The sequence below is a fragment of the Neurospora hispaniola genome, assembly GCF_033458365.1.
Source record: "Neurospora hispaniola strain FGSC 10403 chromosome Unknown B0T23scaffold_9, whole genome shotgun sequence".
Lineage (NCBI taxonomy): Eukaryota > Fungi > Ascomycota > Sordariomycetes > Sordariales > Sordariaceae > Neurospora > Neurospora hispaniola.
The window spans coordinates 843,744-867,990 of record NW_026944414.1 but is presented as its reverse complement, the minus strand read 5'-3'; the positions used below and the strand labels follow the sequence as shown (position 1 = coordinate 867,990).

The 24,247-nt window shown below is 40.0% G+C and overlaps 3 protein-coding genes across 3 annotated transcripts; 2 read left to right on the top strand and 1 right to left on the bottom strand.

Moving 5' to 3' along the window:
- Nucleotides 1-3,860: 3,860 nt before the first annotated feature.
- Nucleotides 3,861-4,329, top strand: B0T23DRAFT_448725 (uncharacterized protein; the record flags this gene model as incomplete). Its single annotated transcript, XM_062841058.1, has 2 exons — nt 3,861-4,167; nt 4,243-4,329. Coding segments are annotated over 2 exons (394 nt in total), but the record flags the coding sequence as incomplete, so codon positions are not given.
- A 1,382-nt stretch (nt 4,330-5,711) lies between these two features.
- Nucleotides 5,712-7,279, top strand: B0T23DRAFT_346369 (uncharacterized protein). The gene is made up of 2 exons (XM_062835969.1): nt 5,712-6,319; nt 6,527-7,279. The coding sequence occupies exons 1-2, from the start codon at nt 5,888-5,890 to the stop codon at nt 7,238-7,240; spliced, it is 1,146 nt and encodes a 381-aa protein (XP_062688730.1). The 5' UTR covers nt 5,712-5,887; the 3' UTR covers nt 7,241-7,279.
- Nucleotides 7,280-20,664: 13,385 nt separating this feature from the next.
- On the bottom strand, nt 20,665-24,155 carry B0T23DRAFT_389274 (3-hydroxyacyl-CoA dehydrogenase). The gene is made up of 4 exons (XM_062837801.1): nt 23,707-24,155; nt 22,404-23,627; nt 21,928-22,353; nt 20,665-21,796 (listed from the first exon to the last, which is right to left on the bottom strand). Exons 1-4 carry the CDS (start codon nt 23,863-23,865, stop codon nt 20,921-20,923), a joined length of 2,685 nt encoding a protein of 894 aa, XP_062688729.1. The 5' UTR covers nt 23,866-24,155; the 3' UTR covers nt 20,665-20,920.
- Between the last annotated feature and the right edge of the window lie 92 nt (nt 24,156-24,247).

The following is a 24,247-nucleotide window of genomic DNA, read 5'->3' as shown; positions in this document are numbered from 1 at the left end:
GGACATGGGATTGACTACTAAAAGAGAAATAGATAGAGGGTTTTTACGTGGCCGTCCATGTGTAAGCCAACGGCATGTGCAAATGGTTGATGTCATGTTTATGAGTTCATAATTTCGTTTTGCTACCTACGCAGTGTAAAGCGACGATGTTGACGTGGTCGTTTATATGCGAATCTTCATGGAGGAAAAGATCCATACTAAATTCCACAACTGTCGACCAACATATTTCATCACGGAGTTTTCCGCTCATTCTTGGTGACGGAGACGAGTGGCTGGCTCATTCTATTAGCCCGCCCTTGCTCAACATCTGTCATGGTCAGAAATCCGGGCTGCGGATAGACCAAAAGACAGTGAAGTGAAATCATAAAACTTGGGCCATCATGGTGAGGGCGATGGCGGCTGCTTGAGTGGTGGTTCACTGGCCACTGGCATCATAAAGCCGATATTTTGAGTGTCCAGCTGCCGTGGGATTCCTCCGTGTTGAAGTGTCTGTAGAGGTAGGCACTATTCGAAGCCGCCCCTGCCTCGTTCGACTTGTGTTGTTATGGGCTCGAGTTCGTCCACTCTGGATTGTATTACCATATGCAAATGATTGGAACTCTAACACAAGGGGCCTCTTCTTCCCACCCCTCCAGTTCTCTAGCTGGTCTCCCTCAAATAATTCCTCCCTCTGCCGTCTTGACTTTTGTGTGGGAGGCGTACATACCTTGACACCCATTCACTGGCATTCGTTCTCTCCACGGCACTCCCGTCGACCAATCACAGGCAGCCAAAGTTACTGTTCTTCTATTCTTTTCATTTTTGTATAATCCTGTTATTCATATGTCCACCTCCAACAGCTTGTCACACCTCATCCACGCGTATATATCACCATCTATACATACACCGATGTTTCTTTTGGGTCGCTTGCAGCCCGAAGGCTCGATCGCATCCAATGATGGGGCAATGCCATTTTGTGTTCGGGCGTCCTGGTCGAGGGGCATAATTTTCTGGGAACCAGGCGCCATGGCCATGGTGGGCGTGCTTGTTCGGACCACTGGCTAGATGGGCGACGAGGTTGGTGTTGATATGGCTCAAACTTGACGCTGGATTAATAGAGGGAGAGAGAATGGGTACCAGGGCGTATCTTAAATTCACAATTAATTTGAAGTTAGGGACCAAAGTCAGACCAACGTAAAATTTCCAGTTGCAGATCAAGCATCAACGACGCCAACAACACAGAGTAGCAAGCAATAACTTTGAGTCAGGCATTAGTGCTTCCAAGTGCGAGTAACTCCATTTATCCCTGACTCCTAAAACGTCCCTACGTAACAACTGTCGCTTGTCCGCGACTTTGTAGTGGCGAACTGAACTCTGACTTCTCTTGACAGGGTTTCTCTCTCGTGTCCCCAACAGACACTTTCCTCGAATATCCGATGCTTGAACTTGATATCCACCGCGTGCAGCGCATGCAGAGACAAGTTACTAGATATATATAGCACCTTGTGTCGTTTGTGATCATGACATGATAGTGCAGCTCTTTCGATCCTCCATCACACAAAGCATCCTGAATGGAAAGTTCGTTAGCGCGGGACTTGAACACGCACTCTTCGCGGCTCAACCACTTATTCCACCACATTTCATGCAAGCAGTTGATATCAACCAGATCGATTTTTCTTGGAGGGTTTATAGACTTTCTCCAATTTTTCGGTTTGAATGTGGTTGTCCCCTTATTTTTCTGTAAAGTTTTGCAGACCCCACGCACAGGTAACGAAAACGGCCTGAGTGTGAGGTAGTCAAGTCTGATACACAACCCGACTTCTAACGTTTTGCAGCAGAATTACCTTCTTGTAAGTACCTACTGGTTGTGGCACTTTTGTCCGGGGTTTTTCTCGGCTCTAGTAACGCAAGGAGTGCAAGGGATCTTTCTCTCTTCTTGCAAACCTGGTTCTTGACAGGGTTAGAGGGAGGGCTTCTAGTTGATGTTAGAATAGAGAGATATAGGTGATATAAGGATAATTGGAGGTTTATCGGGATAGCCGGTATATACGCGTAGTAGGTGCTTATGTGTGTTTTTAGATTGTGTTCTTGTGTGTATTCCTTTTCGCAATAGGGTCATTTGAGTTTCTCGTTTTCTGGTGGAGGTGGGCGACCTTCTCGTTCGGCTAGTGGTATCTGCTGATAACCGCATGTTGGGCAAAAAAAAAACCCTGGGTGTGGGCGGGCGCGGCCGTCCCTCCGCGCGAGCGCCTTCTTCCGCCGAGTGAGCTCGACCGAAAGCGAGGGCAGCCATGTCGACATCTCAATGTCCATTGGGCGTCTCGTTTCTTCTTTTTGTCATTTTGTTGGACAGGATATCCGGTCCATTCCTTATACCACGCAACGTACGGACTAACGGTGCCTGGGAGAGCTTGGATGGTCCAAGTCTCTTGCGTGGTGTTGATGGCATAAAAGTTGCCTCTTTCTTGGTTGAGTTTAAACCCAACCAGCCGGACAGCCACATATACTGCCTGGGCCTGGGCCTTTGCTTTACCAGCCTTCTTTGAAGGAGGTGGCACAGTAGAGGTGCCTCCATTAGTACCACTAAGAGGAGTGGTCCACAAGAGCTCGCCAATGGCAACGGCAAGCTCGTTAGCGGAAGCTCCGCTGATTTCCAGCTGCTGCCTCCCAGGGGCTTGGAGAGAAATGGCTCCTTGTAGAGCCTCAGTTTGGATATCCGTCCATGTTTGTGCAGTACAACATGGGCGGGCAGCATCTGAGGATGAGGGGAAAGTGTGGAGTGTGCCACTGAGCTCCTTCCTCTTTATACTGATCGAGTGTTCGCAGGTCGGAGGACAGCTCAGGTCATCTAACCAGTCGTCCTTTCAGTGACCTTTCGGGATTTAAGGAGTTAATTGCCTGTCTTTTCTCACACATCTCAATGCCATTTAACGCAAAGAAATTTATCAGACGAAAAGTCTCGTACGCAAACTTCATTTTTCAACGCGTCGCGCCCTCCATTCTAGCCTGATATTTTTCTCGATTTCTTCGGAACATCTAATGTCGAAGTGTGCTTCCATAGCGTCTTGACATTTACGACCGTTTTGGAACTTTACGTATTTGGTATCTGTTTTCTTTCCATGACTAAGATGCAGCACCCCTCTTTCCATCCATCGTCTTTTCCACATCCGTCATTCTTTTTGAATACTTTGCAGCCAGCCACCACCGACCTGTTTGACTGAATCCGACAATTCAACCCTATCCGATGTTCTCATCCCGTTGGCATTCAAGGGTACGAGTAAGTCCTCCCCTACCACATTAATCCTTCTCGTAGTAATCTGACGGATATTGTTGGATGCAGATACCGGACTTTACAGCGCTTGCAATGACACTGGCAGCCGTCGTGTGTTCGACTCCCCCCCGTGATACACGGTAGTGTCCAAACGTTTTAGGATAGCGTTGCGGCCCTTACCCGCACCCCAGAGAGCCTTGCCAACGCCGAAGACCTCCGTGTGGCTGCCCGTACGCTCACCCGCGAGCTCGTCGGCCTCTGTCGGATGTTGTCTGTATACCTTATTTCCTCCAGATCAAGTTTAGTCCGACCGTGAGAAGCGCAAGATTCTCACGCGGTAGCCAGCCTGATTTACTCCAAATTGACGCAGTCCTGCATAAGGTTATCAAACGTTTTCTGGACCAGCGTTTGCATCTGGCGGTCGTCCCCCTCCTTCATCTGACTGGGATATTTGAACTGGACCCGAAGATCTAGGTCTGGGAGGAATTCCCGAAGTTCGGTAAAGGTCTGGACGACCAGGTTGGGTGGTAGGATGAGTACATTGGGGTATGCTCGAATAAACTGTTGTTGGGCATGTGACCAACTGCGGATTTTCAGAAACCGACAAGATGATGTCTCTCTTCTTCGTTTTATCATGCTTCTTGTTGGCCATGGTGTCAGCGGCAACCGGGAGTGATAGAACGGTCCCGCCTCCCACGTCGTCCCCCTCAGTTGCAAATATCTTGGTTGATGGAGACAAGCCGGTTACTCTCAAAGTGACAACTGTCACCTATATCAGTGCCAAGAACTCTACCACGGTGGTGTCTATCTTGACTCTGTCGATCGTGGTGGTTGAAGAAATCGCCCAAGAGTCTGTTGCTGTCCTCACCGTTCCAGCTTCCCCTGCCTCAGAGACTACGAGCGTACGCACGCCATCGGTAAGTACAATTCCGACCCCGGTTTTAGCAACCGCAGGTGCTTTCGGCCTCTGAGCTGGCTGACAATGAAGATAGTCATGTCTTGAGAGCCGAGCAGGGAAGCGGAAAGATGCTGAATTGTTCCGTATCCAAGAGCAAGGTGGATGTCTTCTTGATTATTAGAAGTAGAGGTTAGGTGCAGGATGAGTTAATGTTTACCGTTAGCAAAGACTTGCAGCGGATGGAGCCGAGGGCAGAGTACCTGGACTCTGACGGCGGCCTAACCTTCATGCATGGCAGTGTGGTCAACAACCCAAACAATTTACCGCCAGTCGACCGGTTTGATGCTGGTGTTCCACAATCGCCGCTTCGGACGTGGATTCTAGACATGTACCAAACCAAACCGCTCGCTAGCAGACGAGTCGTTACCGTGGTGAACCATCCATGGATGCAATTGCAAGTACACTCTATGCGGCTCCCCCATCGGATTTTGGTTGCCCCCTTCTATCCACGTTGATTATCAGTCGTTTCTAATATTCAATAGAGCACTATGCTCCATCCTAGCAAAGGCGAGCTTTGTCGTCTAAACCATCATGGTCAGTGGGAGCTGGAGTTCCGAACTTTGGCTCGGGCGCGGGGTTCAAACCACGCTCGTTGGTTGTCTTTCTCTTACGAGCTGAGTTCATGTTGGGTAGATGGCATTCTGCTTTGCCAGCGTTTGTTTACTTTCCTTTTCCTTCTTAACATTGAATATCTTACAGGGAGCAGAGGCTATCTTTGGGATTGGCCAAGACGTGCAACTTGGTTATGTCTATTTCCAGGTTGCTGGATCTGATCCTTGATAGTGGTCTGGTGAAAAGGGGTCAGTTCAGCAAGCCGGGCCTCCGATATTCGAAGATGGACGGGCGGCTCCTTCGTTAGGTATACATGTACCTGCCGACCTCTTCGACGGACCTCAACGATTCACTCGTGTAAAACTCGTTGTCCGACATCAAAACCTCCCGCAACCTTATCGCTGCACGGCTGTCTTCACCACGAACTCATTTGGTAACATGCCATTGACTATGACCATCCTTATTGGCACATTGTCTCCTAAAAAAAAAACCCCTTATTGAGACTCCGACAATACCACCCTTCATTCTTCCAAAGTGACTTAACAACATGAAACCTCTTTCTGCGTTTTATATGCTTCATCTCTTCGCTCATCCCATCTCTCCCACAGAGAAAACTACAATCAGGGTGGATCCGTTCTTGGGTATAAGAAGGGGGCCTCCCCCTTTCCAAACTTCCTCCGCTTCTCCTTCTTTCTCCTGTCCCATCGCCCTCACCACACCGTCACTTTGTCTCGCTCGTTGTCCTTTGTGACTAATGAGATACAGTTTCTTTTCCTGTATTTCCCATCATTTGCGTTCAACGGTAATCACTTCTCCCGCCTCAATTTTCAGTTTCTGGCAATATTCCTCGAGGATCCTGCCTGGATTCTCCCCACGCAAAGCCTACTCTTTCTCACCCTGACTCTTCAACATAACCCCTCCTTTCTCTGCCATCACCAGAATTCACTAGCTCTACTCTCTGCCCCAAGATTACGAACACCAACCGGCCTCCTTCATACATATCTCAATGTAAAAACTCGCTCCTGCGTCCCCTTTCAATACATTCTTCGTTCCATCGCAACTCGTCTTTCTGACTCGAGAATAGCATCACGCACCAACGCAAACACCTGACTTCGAAATCAGCAACCATGCCTTCCAAGTCGAGGAAGAAGGAAAAGCAAATGGCAAAGCAGACCCAAAAGCAAGAGGGAGTGAAAACCCTTCAACAGAAACAGCAGGAAACTACCCCGGCTGCTCCTGCCCCTACCTGCTCATCCCCCTCCTCCCCAGCAACGCAGCCAATCGACCCCACACAATTGGATCGTCGCCAATTCCACAAAACCGCCCTGCTTCAAATCAAGAAACTCTACACTGGGGTTAACAGCGCAGACACAACCCAAGCCCTCCTCTCCTTCCTCAACTCCCTCGCTCGCTTCCCCGATACTCTCCCCTGCTGCCACGGCGGCGAGCACAGCAGCAGTTACCGCCACATCTGGCCTCACAGTCCCCTAGAGGACATGCGTGCAGAAGGCGAAGAAGTCAAGTACTGGATCCACTACCTCGACTTGATCAAGCAGTGGGTAAGTATCACCAAGGCGGAACTGGCTGCTCTGGATGATGAGAATTCGCCAGCAAATACCAACAAAGTTTTGCGCGAGCCGGGCAGTGTACGGCAGCAAGATCGAGACTTGGATGTGTCTATTTTCTTGAATAACTTTGGCCCTGTTCCTCCTTTGGTCCCGTGCTGTAAGATATGTTGTGAGAACTGTCCTATCAGAGGAATACAGGAGTTGAGAAGGCGGGAGGCGCAGTCGTGGATGAAGTACTATGATGCGATTTTGGGGAGGATAATGGAGATGCAGAGGGGGGAAGAGGTGGTGGATGGGCGGGTGCAAGAGGAGGAGCGGAAGCGGGAGGAGAAATCTGCGGGTGATATTTATCTTGATCCGGAGATCGAGCAGGGGGTCATTAACAACATGGCTCTGGCTGACCCTGATGATCCAGACCGAAAGCTCACAAAGGAGTGTAACAAGGGAGCTGAAGGCTCACAGCCGAACAACGAAGCGCAGGACCCCGAAGAGAAGCCGGACGTCAGACTCAGCCTCGACATCTGCCGCTACTTGTTTAAGCAACTGGTCCCTCCCGATCTCGATGAAGAGAAGCACGAATTGTCGGCCGAACCTTGCCGGCTGGCTTTCAATCAGATCATCATGACCAACGCCGACGCCAGGCAATTGACCAAGAACTGCATCGAGGGGATCGAAGGGTTGCTGGATGAACTTCAATCCGAAGCCGAAGCCCTGCGGGTGGGTTGGACCGTGGAAGATGCGGTTGAGGATAGTGTGTGTGAGGATGAGGATGAAGACCACCATGCCACCAGCTACGACTGGATGAAGGACCTGATGTCAGCGGGCAAAATCGGAGGTGAGGATGGAGAGATTCCTGTCGGGCTCTCCGAGTATTGGAGGTATTCCAAGGCTTATTTTCATCTTTACCTGTAAGCTAGTGGCTTACGAGGATGGTATGGTGCACAATAAGTGTTGTGCCTGTGGTTTGTTGATAGTGTGATATCAAGAATATCATCGCTACCGGCCTGGGGAAGAAAGCTATGAGATGGAAGTGGTTGTTTGCCAACCTCGTAGTTGCATCGCACTGCTATCTTCTCTTTTCTTTCTCCTTCATCTTTGGTTCTTTTTTTTAGAGCTTAACTTGCCGCACCGTCCCCAATGTCCTCGCGCACCCTATTTTGACTTCACGCACCCCTTTTTCCCCACATGTCAGCCGATGATAGCTGACATGTAAAGTCCCTCGTTTTGTATAGTAAAACCCACTTTTTAAATATTATATAATATCTAACGAAATATCAATAAAATTCAACGATTTTAATATACGATATTTTCCTATACAGTCAAGGCTATATTTTATCGCTGTACAATATAACAACCATATACCCCCAACCCGACTACCGCCATACCCGCCAAATCGACTACGCTTAATTAAGCAACCAATAGTAAGGTACTTGTATTGTAGTTAATATTAATTATTAACCGCTTTGTAGTATTGTAGTTATTTTAATTCTTATTTATAATTAATTTTTATACTGTTGCGGGCGACGATGAGAGCTAGCTAGAGCCTCCTTAAACCGATAAGTTAGTATAGTCGATCGACGAAAATAATAAGCTCTTTTACGTCGGTCCTATAGAGGAATAGGCGCTTGCCAAAATAGTCTACGACTTCTATTACTGCCATCGTATAGGGTTGATAAAGTAGCGATTTTATATTCGTAATAGTAAGTTCGTTTCTAGTTAATTATAATACGAATATGTTAAATACCGCAACTACCCTATCCTTAAAGAGATTGCCCGCCTTTGTCGTAGCTCTAAGAAGACTATACGCGATTGTTTATTTAAATTTAAATTTAAGTACGTATTTAGCGACAGTGAGAATCTCTATATTATTACCCCTATAAATCTCGAGTACTGTAGTTACCTTCTAATTGCCTCTATAGTTGCTTTTATTAAAATCCGTCTTACTATTATAAATAATTAAGTAGAATATATTTATAGTCTTCTTACTTAACGGGAATTTTCAATTTGTACCGTTATGTTAGGAATGTAGGCGAAAGGTAGGCTGAGGTAACTACGGTCGTAGCCACACGTAGGGGACGGCAAGTTAGGGGTTAATTTAAAGATATATTAATAGCTACCGATTATAATGAGATACGTTCCGTTAAACCTCTTTTATACCTATACAAACTCTATTCATCTGCTAATGAGTATTATAGAGCCTTATACTAATCTAGCGCTTTAGTATAGTGCTAGATTATCCTTCCCGCGAGTCTGACCCAATATAGGCGTTATTATAAATAATTCTATACTTTAGTTAACGAAGGGGAGTAGTAACCGCTAAGGTGCTTTTATATACGGGCTCTTAGCCTCCTAATACAACCCCCCCCCTTATAAGTTCCGTCCTTAGAACTTCTATAATAAACGCCGGGTACTATAGTATTGTTGGGCATTACTCGCTATAGCCGCTAATATTATATTCCGGATTGTAACTGCTCTGCTACTAGTAAGCCGCCTACTAGAGTATCGGTATTGTAATGTCTATTCTTATAAATTCTAGTACGGCCCCGAAGCCGGTATTAGGTCTAAAGAGTTAGCGTTCCGCCCGTTAGAATATTAATATTATAATATCTATTCTTATAAACTCTAACGTAGATACGAAACCGGCATTAGATTTAAAGTACTAGCGTACTGCCTACTAGAATATCGGTATTGTAATGTTTATTCTTATAAATTCTAATACGGATACGAAATTAATATTAAATTTAAAGCGTTAGCGTGCCGCCCGCTAGAATATCGGCATTGTAATGTCTATTCTTATAAATTCTAATACGGATACAAAACTGGTATTAGATTTAAAGCGTTAGCGTACCGCCCATTAGAATATCGGTATTGTAATATCTATTTTTATAAATTCTAATATAGATACAAAACTGGTACTAGATTTAATAGAAGTATTAGTGTGCCGCCCGTTAGAATATTAGTATTGTAATGTCCATTCTCATAAATTCTAACGCGGATACGAAACCAATATTAAATTTAAAGTATTGGCGGGGTTCCCGACCGTTACTAAGATTATTATCTTATAGGCGTATAAGGTAGTAAACTTCGTTTTGCCCAACGAAGAGTACTATTCTAAATTTAAAAGTATTAATAAATATTTTAGGATATTAATATAATTATACTTTATAATTCCTCTCCCCGGATATTTTCCGTTATCTATATTTGTAGTATAGTTTAATATTTTTATAGGGTACTTTCCGTTATTTACATTTATTTTAAAATATTTACGCAATTAAAACCTAAGGTTCCTCTCGTAAGCTATTCTCTATTATTTACGTTTATTACAATTTATTATAATATTTAGATGCAATCCCCCTCCCTATAGGTTCCGTCTTCGGGATTTTTATTTCCGTCCCCCGCCTCTTGTAACTTTATATACTATTTCCTCTATAAACTTCCCTCACTTGTATTATTCCTTCTTTATCGCCTTCCTATTACCTTTATTTTATTCTTTATATTACTCCTTCCTTTTTAATAGTATAATTCTTAATTATTTCCCCCGTTCTCTTTATTATAATTTAAAGTATATATTTTCTTATTTTCCGTTTTTCCTTTCTATTTTTTTACAGCCGCCGCTATTATTTATTCGTCCTATCCTTCCCTTTTTAATTATTATCCTCATTTTATCTTTCTATTTACTCTCTCCTATTATTTATATAATTATCTAACGCTCTATTTACTTTATATTATTTTATATTTGTCTACTTTAAATTATATTTATTTACTTTAATTTATATTTGTATAGGGACCTCTTTCCTTATTTATATAATATCCTTTCTACTTACCCTTTTTACTTCTCCTTTTTTCTTCTTTCTATTCTTACTTTTATAATTATATTTATTATTTCCTCCCTTAACTTTATGGCCGCTTCGCTTACCCCTTTATTTAAATTACCCCCTATTATAAATATATATATTTCTACTATATATTTATATATTAATTCCTATTTCCCTTATAAATTTAATTAGTATATTCGCTTTTCCTCCTTATTTTCTTCCTTTTCGCCCCGTCCTTTCCTTCCTCTCGCCTTACGCTTATAACTAACTTTTAATTAGCTATTCTTTTTTTATTTTTTAGTAATATCCGCCCCTTCGCCTATTTAGAATATAGTATCGCTTTAGCCTAAGCATTTACTAGCGCCCTAACCCTAAATTTATATAAAGTATTCCGTCTAATTGGTACGTATATTTGCTAGATTAAAGGTACGCTATCTTCTCCTTATTATCTCCCCTATTTTTTTTTTTTTTTTTTTTTTTTTTTTTTTTTTTTTTTTTTTTTTTTTTTATTAACGTCTTCTCCTTTTAAAATTCAACAAGAGATCGCAATATTCGCTATCGCTATACCGCTATATACTCGAAATCCCCTACAGTATTTATAACCTCCAGAATAATATATAGGATATAGCAGCCAAAATTATACACTTTATTAATATTAATAGCCCTCTATTTACCCTCCTCCTATAGCGGTTACATCGGTCCGTAGTAGCGTTTTAAATTATAATATAAGTGCGCCTTATTAATAATAGTCTCCCTACGACGTTACCTAATATATTCCGAATTAGGAACTTTAATTATAAGGACTATTCGAAATTTAGCTACTATAGTATTAATAATATTAATACTAATATCAATTTAATAGCCCTTATTAACAGTCCTATTACTAATAATAGCGGTTTTCCTATAAATATTTCCGTATTGAATTTTCCTATTTATATTACCCCCTCCCTTAATTGTAATTAGAATCCCTAATATTAAACAATTAATAGGAAATTAGCATTTATAGATAGGAAATTAAATAAATTATTAAAATTCACAAAAGAGGATTATAAATAAATAATATAAAATAATATCTATAAATATTATCAATAGGCGTAGTAGCGTATAGGAATATTCCTTCTAAAATTATAGGTTCTAATCTTATATTAATAATAGCGGACACCGCCGAGGATTTTTTTATTTAGGGTAATAATAGAAAATATAAACTATATTCTATTTAGTACTTTATTAATATCCTATATTAAATTAAATTACCTTCCCTTCCTATTTTTTATCTCCTTTAACATTTCTACTTTGCATTTCCACTTTACATTTCTATTTTCACTTCCCTACTTTACACCTTACATCTACATCTTACATTTACGTTTTATATCTGTATTTTACGTCTTATATTTATATCTTACGTCTACATCTTACATTTCACATTTACGTCTTGCGTCTACGTCTTACGTCTTACGTCTACGTTTTACATTTACATCTTACGTTTTACACCTACGTTTTACGTCTACGTCTTACGTCTGCGTCTTACGTCTTACACCTACGTCTTACATTTACGTCTTGCATTTTACATCTACATTTTATATTTACGTCTTACGTCTTACGTCCGCGTTTTACATCTATATTTTACGTTTTACATCTACGTCTTACATCTTTATTTTACGGCTTATATTTATATTTTATATCTCTGCTCTAGGTTTTTAAATAATTATTATTCTCCTCCTACTATTTAATTAACCTTTATCAATTTAATAGTCGGCCTGCTACTAGTACACCGCCATTATATTTCCCTAGCCTCGTATTTTTTAAAAAGGTCCGGGCAATTTATATCTTCTTATAAAACCTACGAATTTTTATCGTCCGGATACCCTTTCTATTTAATTTAGAATTAACGTTAGTAACTAGATCTACGATACTTCGCAATCGCCTCGACTTTATACTAAATATTATCCTCCTTAATATTTATAATTTCCCTTTGCGGCGTTATTATAGCGGGATCCCTATAGTACGGCTCTAATAGAATAATAGGGAATATTAGGTAGATCTGGTAATACGTAGGGAATACGAATTAGTATACTATCTTCTTTTCCCTAACGACCTTAGTAATTTAAAAGGGTCCTAAAAACTTATCTACTAATTTAATACTTAAGTAGCGTTATTTAATATATTTTATATTAAGTAAAACCTAATTTCTAATATTAAACTCCTTTAGCTTCTAAATTTTATTATACTATTTTACGTATTTCTAATTAATAATTTCTAAAGCCGCTACAATTTCTAACCGCCTACAAAATAATTCGTTAATCCGATTAATAATTATTATTAAAAAAATTATTCTCTACCTTCACTTTAAGTCTATTAATCCCCGAGGATAATACTTAAAGAGTAATTCCGAGGGGGACTTTCTAATAATAGTATAAAAATAATTATTATACGTTTATTGCGCTAATATAATTTTTTTGGCCTAATCGACCTATTTTATATTATAAAAGATTTAGAAGTATAATTCTAAATTCTAATTTTACTTTTCTATTTATCCGTCCATTTGGGGGTATTAGATTGTATTGAAGCATTTACGAATATTTAGGAATTTATAATAAATCTTCTAAAATTAATTTATAAAAAGGTTGCCTCTATTTAATATAATCGAATCCGGGAAGTTAAATTATTAAAAAACATTTTATTAAAAAAGGAATATAAATTGTTAAGTATTAATTATTTTTTATATAGGGATATATAAAGCGTATTTAGTAAAGCGGTTAATAATAATAAGGATTGCATTGTAGGTCCGATTAAATATAGAGTTAAATAATTTTAGTACTCTAGTAATAAAATTGTACGAAATATTTTACTAGGGGATAGTAGGGATAAGTAATAATTTTAATAGCCTATATAATCGGTAATTGCGAAGCTTAGCCTTCTAATATATTAGATATTCGCGGATATATAATTTAATATTAATTATAATAGTAGGTTAATAATAGAATTAATTAATATATTTCAACGTTTTCCTCTAACCCGGGTATTCTACTATTATTATATTATAGTAAGTATAGAATAGTTCGGCCTATATCTATTCTAGGATATAGATTTAATATTAATATTATAGAATTCTATCTTCCCTTATCTTTTAATTCTTTGCCTATCTCCTCCCTTCGCTATTCTTCTATATTTCTTTAATAATAAATAGGTCTTCCTTCTATACTTCTAATAATTATTATCCTAATAATAGTAGCTATTCTTTGTCCTTTTATACCCTTACTACTATTATATACCCGCCTATATTTCCTATAATAATATTTTCATCCTCTTTTTTTAATTTAACGGCGGTTTCGTTTATAAATTTTACCCTCTTCCTTACTACTCTATTCTTTCTACTATTACTTTCAACTCCCTTTCACTTCCTCTCTTCCCTATTTAATTCGCCCTCCCCCTATAAACTTTATTTTTCTTTCCGCAATTTAACCCCTTCATCCTCCAACGCCCAACCCTCTTCTATTTCGCCTATATTCTATTACTATTCCCTTTCTTCTACTACTATCCTCCAAATCTCTTTTTTAATTAAAATTACCTATTTTACTAGCGCTTTCGCTATTTAACTTTCCTTTATCGCCCGACCCTTCTCTTCGCCCCCTTTAATAATTTTTATTAATAGGTAATCGCCCCCTACCTTCTATTCTTCTCCTTATAATTATAGTTTCTTCGATAACCTATCCGCTAAATTTAATTTTCTCGGATAATATTTAATCTTAAAATTATATACCGCTAATTCTAACACTTACTAATTCTACCTCGTACTAGCCCACTCCTTTTCTTAAAAATATTATAAATTCAAATAATCTATAATTACTAGGAACAATTTATTTATATATAATAAATATTACCTTTACGCTTTTAATATTCTTACGACTATTAATAACTTTCTATTCCCAACCTTATACCTAATTTCCTCCGGCGATTTCTTCTTCGAAAAAAAAATTATTAAATATTATTTATTATTATATAGTTATATAAAAACCGCCCCGATTATAAAGTTTAATGCGTCTGTCTCTATTTGGATTTATAACGCCGGGTCGAAATAGTATAATATAAAAGCTTCCTAGAACCGCTTTTTAAATTCCGCGAATATTTCTTCTACTTCCCTTATAAGTTCGAACAGCCTCCGTTTATCCCCCTTTAATAATTCTATTAGGAGCGTAATTATTTTAAAATATAATATTATAAAGCGTTAATAGAATCCTATAAACCCTAAGAAGACCTAAATATTATAAATACTTGCTGGAGCCTCCTATTCCGCTATTACTACCACCTTCTCTAAATCTATTATTACGCCTTCTAGGGAAATAATATATTCTAAGAATAATACTCGCTTTATATAAAATTCGTATTTACTTAAATTTATATAAAGGTCACGATCTTATAGTTATTAAAGGATTTCCTTAATATAATTAATGTAGTCTTCTTCGTTTTTACTATAAATTAGGATATTATTAAAGTAAATAATATATATAATATTTATTAGCCCTACTAATATATTATTAATATATATTTAAAATATCGCTAGTATATTTATTAATCCTATTAATATAATTAAAAATTTATAGTATTTATACTTTATACGAAATACCGTTTTTTCTTTATCCCCCTCTTGAATTTGAATTCTATAGTATACGTCCTTTAAATCTAATTTTATAAAAATTTTAATTAATAATAATCGATTTAAAATCTTTTAAATAAGGGGTAACGCCGTCCGATTTTTTTTTATAACCTTATTTAATATCTTAAAATTAATATAGAGTTTTAATTTTCTACCCTTCTTTAGAACGAAGATAATAGGAACGCCCGCTAGGTTAATAGAGGGACGAATCTACCCCTTCTAGAGTACTTCTATTAATTATTTATATAATACTTCTAATTCCTTAACGTTCAATATATAAATCAGTCCTTAAGGCGTTAACTCCCCCTTAATTAGATTAATACAATATTTTAACCGATTATATTGGGGTAGGGGTATAATTAAGGTTTCGAATATTAATTAGAATTCTTTATATTCTAGTAAAATAATTAGTTCGGGGACGGCGGATTCGCCTTTTATTTCCTTTAATAATTCTAGGGGTTATAGTAATACTAGCCCCGCAGGGGGTATTAGAGTGGGGTAAACGCCGTTAAATACTATTTAAAAAACTTTTACCGGGGGGGTAAAGATTGGAGACGATTCGGCCGATTCTATTATAATAAATAGGGTTATAAATTCTAATACTAAGGAAGAGGGGATTTCGAATAAAATATTCGTATATATAGGAGGGCGGAAACCCTCCTTTACCTTTACTATTTCTTAAAGGTCTAATAGTAGAATTGAATTCTACTATAGCCCCGCTAGAACGGCTATAGCATTGTATATTTCCTTCGCTAATATTATATTTAATATAAGATTGCTAGCCTCGATACGAAACTAAAATAATTATTATTACTAATTAATATTAGGATTCTATTTATAAAGTTAGGAATAACCGAAAATAATTTTTACGGCCGGGGATTTAATTATAATAAAAATAATTCGCTTTATCCGCTTAGTACTATAGGAATTACTTATTCTAATAAAATAAATAGTTACACTATATATAGGAATAGGCCGAAGGGAGAAATTAATAAAATAATAGAATATTAAATTAATTTTCGTATTTAATAGGAATAAATACCTATTAATTAGATTTAATTCTACGCCCAAATCTATTAACCCTTACATATTCCGCCAATCTCTATAAATCCTTATTAACAACCTCATCTCTAAGTATATCTATAATCTACTTACATTATCCTAAACAATTATAACTACCACTCTAATTACAATCAGTTCGGCGTTCGCTCTATATAAAGGGGTACCTATAGGGATAAAGTAATTCCGTACTAAATAGCCAATTTAATTACAATTATAATAAATTTAATTCGGGTATACTATTATAAAATAGCCCATTATACTATATTCGTAATAAGTATTTAATAATTTCGGCTAAGTATACCGATTATACATATAACCTTTTTAATAATAAAAGGAATAAATAAGATTGGGATTCATTTAAAAAATAGTAGGGGGGCGATAGGGAAAATCGGAGGGGTTATTACTATAGGATAATTAAAAAAGGATATTCGAAGAGGAGGTAAGAGGGTGCGAAAATAAAGAAAATAACGGATTATACCCTAAAAATACTTAATATTAACAATATAATATAAATAATTCAATACTCTCTAAGCTTTCTAACTATTCTATATACGCTACTACTTTATTTATTATATTAATATTAACTATTAAGAGGATACTTTATTTAAAGAGGGAATATAATTAGTTAATTTAAATAATAATTTAAGTATATTCCGATTAATTATACAATAAATTAAATTTTTTAGTATAATAATAATTATAAAAATTATAAATAGTTTTTAAAGTACCTTATTATATATATTCGAATTTATTAAGAGCGGATCGTTTAATAGCTTAAATATTATTATTATATTTAGTCTTTAAGAAAGTATAGAGGTCGTTCTACGTAGGCGTATTACAAATAGCATTATACCTAAATTTACTATAGAGAGCTAATATATATTTAATTTATATATTTTTAGGATTACTTTTAATATAATTAATAGCGAATAAGAGGGAAGTATAGGAGTATTCTTAAAAGTATATATTGATATTATAGAGGTAGTTCCGTAATTATAAGAAACTTTCGCTAGTGAATTTAATAATATTATATTTAGGACGGTATTTAATATAGGTTAGTATAGCCGCAGTTAATAAAGGGGTAATTATAGTAATAACTACCGACGAAGGGGTAGTAAAAGGAGATATAATAGAAATACAAATTTAATTATAGAAGAGGTAGTCCTAATAATAGAACCCGGTAGGGATAGGAGGGTAATTTTCTATTAAATTTTATTTAGCGAGGCCTACGAATACAAATTACTCCTATTAGAATATATACAAAGGGAAATAATTAAGGAGGAACTTAATTATAGCGAACTAAAATTCGAATAATTATTATTTATATACGAATTTATTAATTTCCGAGGTTTGGGGATACGAACAGAGAGTCCGGGGCGGTATAGGGGGGTAATCTTCGTTACTATCTTCTTTAACGGACTCTATAGTAGGCTAGTATTATTATAATAAGGGCGGAGGAGGTTAGATTATTTTAATTATAGTAATTATAGGGGTAATAGTATAAAAGGAATAAAGAATAACTTTAGTAGTACGAGAAATAGACCGGCCGCTACGTATATGTATTTTAATAGTATCGGTTTAATTCTTAGAAGAAGAATTATTAATTTATTAGGAATATAAGCGAAAGGTAGGCTAAGGTAATTATAGTCGTAGCTATACGTAGGGGACGGTAAATTAAGGGTCAATCTAAAAATATATTAATAATTACCGACTACAATAAAATATACTCTATTAAACCTCTTTTATACTTATACAAATTCTATTTATTTACTAACGAGTATTATGGAGCCTTATACTAGTCTAGCGCCTCGGCGCGGTGCCGGATTATCCTTCCTGCGAGCCCGACCTGATATAAGTATTATTGTAAATGATCCTACGCTTCAATTAACGAAGGGGAGTAGCAGCCGCTGAGGTGTTTCTGTATACGGGCTCTTAGCCTCCTAACACGTTAAATAGTTTATTAAGCGTAAGTATTTAGAATTTCTATTTATTATTAAAAATTATTCTAATATACACTTCCGTACCTGTAAAGAGTAGTAAGCTAACTATACTAATATCTAAAATTTCGTACAATTATTAAAGAAGGAGGCAGAGCTTGGCAATAATAACCGGTCGGTTATTTACGCTAATACTGACTTTAATAATAACGATAGTACTATATTTCACTCAGCGTTTTAAGTATTTAAGGAGCAGGAATTTTTGTAGCGGTGGTATCCCTACGTATTAATAATCGACGTTATTTATAAAATTAATAGATTCTATAAACCGTTAGTTATAAGCGTTATTATTACGTCTATACATACTACCGCTCCTATCTTTTAGTATCTTATTAATAATAAGAAAGAGGAGGAGGGATTCAAATAATATTTTAAGTAATTGCGGGGCGTAATAGAGGAGTTAGAAATCCTATTACCGGAGGTCTTTATTATAAATAGAGACGTACAGCTTATTGCTACTCTATAGTCTATATTCCCTAGTCGATAGCGGTAGCGTTGTATATAGTATTTTAATAATAATATTATTACTACTATTAAGAAGTATTAGCAGAGGAATAAAGTAAAAGAAGGCGGTTATTAAAGGTACGGTTCCTAATACGGTAGAAGTAGAGGGAGAGGTAGAGGGAGGGGTACCCGCCAAGGTGGATATGGCTTACGCTTTCTCCCCTAATTTCCCTTACAGTTACCCTTATAGTCTCCTTTATAGTTACCCTTATAGTCTCCCTCCCCCCAACCCCCCTAATCTGCCCAACCCTGGTAAAGTAATAATTCTAGTAACGATTCTAGTAACAATTCTAATTTCGAGAGGCTTTAACGAAAGTACTAGAAAATATATACCGCCGCTAGAACCAAAGTTTAAATAAGATCTATGCCCACCTAAATAGTATAAACGAAGATTACCTTCTTTATTTGCTGGCAATATATGATATTTAGCGGCGACTCGACTGTCTTTATTAACGCTAAACGGCTTATAGATACTAGTTTTAGAGAGACCTAGTTAAGATTATTAAAGTATATCGACGACGAGTTTATACTTAGTAAACTAGAGTAGGTAAGCTACTATATTAAAATCAATTTTAATTTCGGTAGTAGGACTACCTCCCCTAATGAATCTACTAATATTAGTATTAAAGTAGAAGGACTATTAGTCCGCGCGGGTCTCAATAAAGTATTCTATACTACTAAAATTATTATTTAGAAGCGTTATAATTTATATAAGGAGGGTATTGCTTTGTTTAGTACTTGGGTATATTGTAAATATTTATAGAAGGGTTAATTAGGCGACTATAAATTTTAAATAATTAATTAGGGTTTAAATATATTGATAGAATAGTATATAAAGGCGTCTAATACGATACGGTTAAATCGCAACCCCCACCTTTAAGAGCTTCCCTCCTACCGCGGTAACTTTAGAGACTAGTATAGCTTGCTATGTGCTTACGAATTATTAAAACGGTATAATTACGATAATCCCTAGAAAATATTAATTAATAAAATCGATTACTATTTTTTCTAGTATTTTAAGGAGGTACTAAATATTTAAGACTAGTATTTCCGTATTATTTCGGCAACTAAAACAATTCCTAAAGGGAAGTTAAAGAATTAGTATAGTCCCTTTAGTAATAAAGCCGTTGTCCTTACCCCTATTGCTAGTGTTAGTAAAGGAGCCCGAGGTTCCTATAGGGCAATTCGAGTTAGGAAAGGTGGCTGTATTCCCTGCGGCGTAAGACGTGACTATTTTCGAGTTGAAGTCTTTGGTTTTAGTTTAGAGATTTTCGATACTGTTAATATTGCTAATTAAGAGTATATTATTATTAGTAATAATAGCCAACCGTTAGAGTAGTTGCTAAAATGTAAGAGGGGTAAATTAAAGGGATTAGGTAAAGGTAAGGCGAGAGTTCTAGCCTCCTCTAACCGTTTAGTATATACTTCCTGCAAGTGTATTACTCTAGTGCTGGACTCTCTACTAAACTCCCTATTGAGCGCGGTTAATAATAATAATATTAAAAAAGAATACTTTATTATTTTAGATTACGTAGTAATAGATTGGAGGAAGCGGGCTGTAATTAAAAGAAGGGAGAAGGAGGTAATAGACGAAGAAGTTAAATAAATTTACTTATTAGAAGATTGCTTAGAAGATCCGGATTTATGTAGAGTATAGCCGGGTAGTTAGAGTAATCTACTAGTTATAAATAGTTGAAAACCTTATAGAGCCTCACAGAGCCTTAATATTATTATAAAAATCGAGATATTATTGCTTGCTCAATATTATAAAATATTACTAGATGATTTGGCGCACCCTTATGACTTGGCGTACCCTCTTAATTTGATGTACCCTTCTTTAATTTGATGTACTATGATGCTCAAAAACATTGAAAATACCGAAATTTCTATGGGAAAACGGCTTGTAATTATGACAGCTAACATGTGGTGCGTGAAGTCAAAAAAGGTGCGCGAGGACATTAGGGACGGTGCGGTAAGTCAAGCTCTTTTTTTAATTACTTTCTTGGTGTCTGATTTTTACTATTATTTTTAATTCTTTTAATTTTATTTTTTAATTTTTTTGGCCATAAGCCCTGGTTCGCAGGATTGCGACTAAGATCCCGAGGGCTTACACACAACCCCCAAACATATATCGTAATGTTAGAAACGCATATTATTCCTGGTCAAACGCATGTTGTGCGTCAAGAACTGCGTTCATTTCTTCAACATACCCATATACATTGTCATGAAAGGCGTATGATCCAAGAAGAAATGCATATAGCTCTTCATGGATCGCCTATACTTCTCGAGGCAATGCTTCCGAGTCCCGCTTGGGATGCCCCTAGATCTCCACCATCCGTGTGGTGAGACTCGTGTGTGGAGTTCCGTGTCATTGTCAGCTGCAAGTCAAACGCTACATCTCATTTGGACGTGACAGAATAACAACTGATATACACTAAATGGTATTCGTAGCTCGTAAAAAATCGCTTGACCAAGATCCCAACCAAATCCCAAACCACCATTACTTTTCGTCATATTTTTTACACATTCACCTCCCCACCACTTATTGACCTAACCAAGCCTAAGCAAGCTCAGCAGCGGCACCACTAATAGCCAACTTGCCCGTCTCCTTAACCTTGGTCTGGAACACCACCTTGTTGCCCTCCTTCCACATCTCCGTCACCAGCGTCTGGCCAGGGTTGACGGTACCTGCAAACCTGACCTTGATGTTCTTGAACTTGCCGTACTTCTCATAAACGGCCTTGCCAGCGATACCGAACGAGCAGAGACCGTGAAGGATAGGGACCTCGAAGCCGCCCACCTTGGCAAAAGCAGGATCGACATGGAGGGGGTTGTAATCGCCGCTGAGACGGTAGATGGCAGCCTGCTCCTCAGTGGTCTGGACCTCAACGACGGCGTCGGGCGAGCGAGCGGGGGGTTTGTTAGCGGCGGTGGAAGCGCCACGATCGGCGGGCTTCTTCTGACCGCCAAAGCCACCGCAGCCACGGAGGAAGACGGTCATCTCGTTGTAGAAGAGCTCCTCGCCGGTTTCGGCGTTGAAGGTGGTGATTCCTTGCTTGACGATGGCGGCGGAGCCCTTGTCGACGACCTCGAGGAGCTTGCCCTTGGAGACGAGACGGCCCGAGGTGGGGATAGGGTACTTGCGGACCTCGAGGTACTGTTCGCCGTGGAGGAGCATCATGGGGGAGAAGTTGGGGACGATGTCGTCAAAAGAGAAGGGCATCTCGGTGTTGAAGGGAGGGATGACGCCGAAGGTGGGGACGACCTCGAAGTCCTCGTTGCCCTCGAAGATGTACTTGATGTCGGTGCGCTTGGCGCCGATTCCGAGGTTGTAGAGGCAGACGTCACGCTCGGTGAAGGTGTACTCGGTGCCCTTACCTTCGACGCCGGTGAACTTCTTGATGGCGGCAAGGTGCTCGTTCTCGGCAGCGCCAGACTACAGGAGAAAAAGATGAGTCGTTAACAATTATTCAAGTATTCTACACTAGGTATATATGGCTATTATACATGGGGGAACGGAAAATTACATGACATTCTGTCGTGGCAGCAGGAAGAAGGGAATCATACCTTGCCCTCGCCGACACGGTTCTCCATGTTGGCCATGATCTTCTCAATGCTGTCGGAGGCCTTCTCGGGGTGGTCGGCACGGGAGTCGAAGGTGACGATATCGTTCCAGTGCTTGACGACCTCCTCGGGGGTAAGAGGGACGTCGACGGGGAAGCCGTGGCCGCCAGAGCGCTGCCACCTGGTCTGGCCGCACCAACCGGAGCCGACCTCGTAGAGACCACCAGTGGGCTTCTTGGGAACCTTGTCGCTGCAGAGAGCAAGGACAAGGGGAGCAACGTAGTCGGGCTTGAAAGCCTGGACGAGCTCCTCGGGAAGGATGGTCTTAGTCATGGCAGTACCAGCGTTGGGGGCAATGGTGTTGACATAGATGTTGTACTTGGCACCCTCGAGAGCAATGGCGCGGGAGAAACCAAGGATGGCGCATTTCTACACATGTTAGCAAGCATTCAATGGACACCCAAAGGACAAGAACTTACGGCAGCAGAGTAGTTGGCCTGGCCAAAGTTGCCATAGATACCAGAAGTAGAGGTAGTGTTAAGAACACGGCCATACTTTTGCTTGAGGAAGTAGGGCCAAGCAGCCTTGGTGACCTTGTAGGTACCGCGGGCGTGAACGTTCATGACGGGATCCCAGAGGCTGTCATCCATGTTGTGGAAAGCCTTGTCACGGAGAATGCCGGCGTTGTTGACAACGATATCGATGCGGCCAAAGGCATCAATGGCGGCCTTGACGACGGCATCACCGTCCTCAGCGGAGAACTTGGCACCAACAGCCTTGCCACCCATCTTCTTGATCTCGTTAACGACATCGTCAGGGTTGACAAGGTCGTTAACAACAACGGAGGCTCCAGCCCTGGCGAAAGCCAAGCAGTAGGCGCGGCCGATACCAGCACCGCCGCCAGTGACAAGGGCAACACGGCCCTTGAAGTCCACCTTCTCACCGGGGTCGTTGGGGCCGAGCTTGAGGGACTCCTCGAGGAGGGCAAGGAAGTCGTTGGGACCGGTAGGGTACTGGGGGTTGGAAAAGTCGGTGACCTGATCCCACTTCTTGATGATGGCGCCAGGGGTGTAGCTCTCATCGGCCTTGAGGAGAAGACCGGAAGAGCGCTCCCAACGGAGCTTGGCGACGTGACCACCACCAACCTCGAAGATGGAGCCGGTCTCACTGGTGTTGTTCTTGTGGACAAGGACGGCAACGAGGGGAACAACCCACTCAGGCTTCATAAGGGCAAGAAGGTCAGGGGGCATAACGGTCTCGGTCATACGGCTGGCAGCGATAGGAGCAATGACGTTAGAGATGATGTTGTACTTGAGGCCCTCCTTGGCGAGGGTCTCGGTGAAACCAACCATGGCGAGCTTGGCGGCCGAGTAGTTGGCCTGGCCGAAGTTGCCGAAGAGACCGGCGGCAGAGGCGGTGTTGATGACGCGACCGAACTTTTGCTTGCGGAAGTAGGGCCAGGCGGCGCGGGCTGTCTTGTAGGAGCCCTTTACGTGGACCTTGAAGATGAGGTCCCAGTCCTCATCCTTCATGTTCTTGAAGGAGATGTCGCGGAGAATACCGGCGTTGTTGATGAGGATATCGATGCGGCCGAACTCCTTGATGGCGGTCTCGATGATCTTGTCGCCGTTCTCGACGCTGTCGTAGTTGGCGACGGCCTTGCCGCCAGCGGCCTTGATCTCGTTGACAACCACATCGGCAGCCTGTTGCGTACTCGTTAGCATGTGATGGTGAATGACAGACGGTGGCGGCGGTAGCGCATTGAGTAGGGGAAATGTTTACCTTTGTAGAATTGCCCTCGCCCTTGAAGGAAGCACCGAGATCGTTGACGACAACGGAAGCACCGCGCGAGCCGAAGAAGAGGCAGTAGGCCTTACCAAGACCACCGCCGGCGCCGGTGACAACGACGACCTGGCCGTCAAACCTCAATTGCTCAGCCATGTTGAATGCGGGTGGGGTATGTGTATGTGGTGGGAGATGGTGCTAGAAACAAACGACAAACAACAAAGAAAAGGCAGATTCGCACAACACGTCTGGGTATAGTAAGCACTGAGTATAGAGCAAATAACAAGAGAAGAAGGGGATGGATGGGACGAGGAGGAAGGGAGGATGGAACGGAATGTGGTGGTGAAGATGCGCTGGCTGGTCCCGGCACTTAATAGGAATAACTGGATCCCGTCATGGTCGACCGACCTTGACGTCGGGTCGGCAAGTGGACAGGCTGTTGCCGTGGGGGAAGCGAGGTGCTGCCAGGCGCTGTAAGCTGAGCCGAGGCAGAACGGCATGTCCACAGATGCAGCCATGTCAGCCAATGGGATGCCTC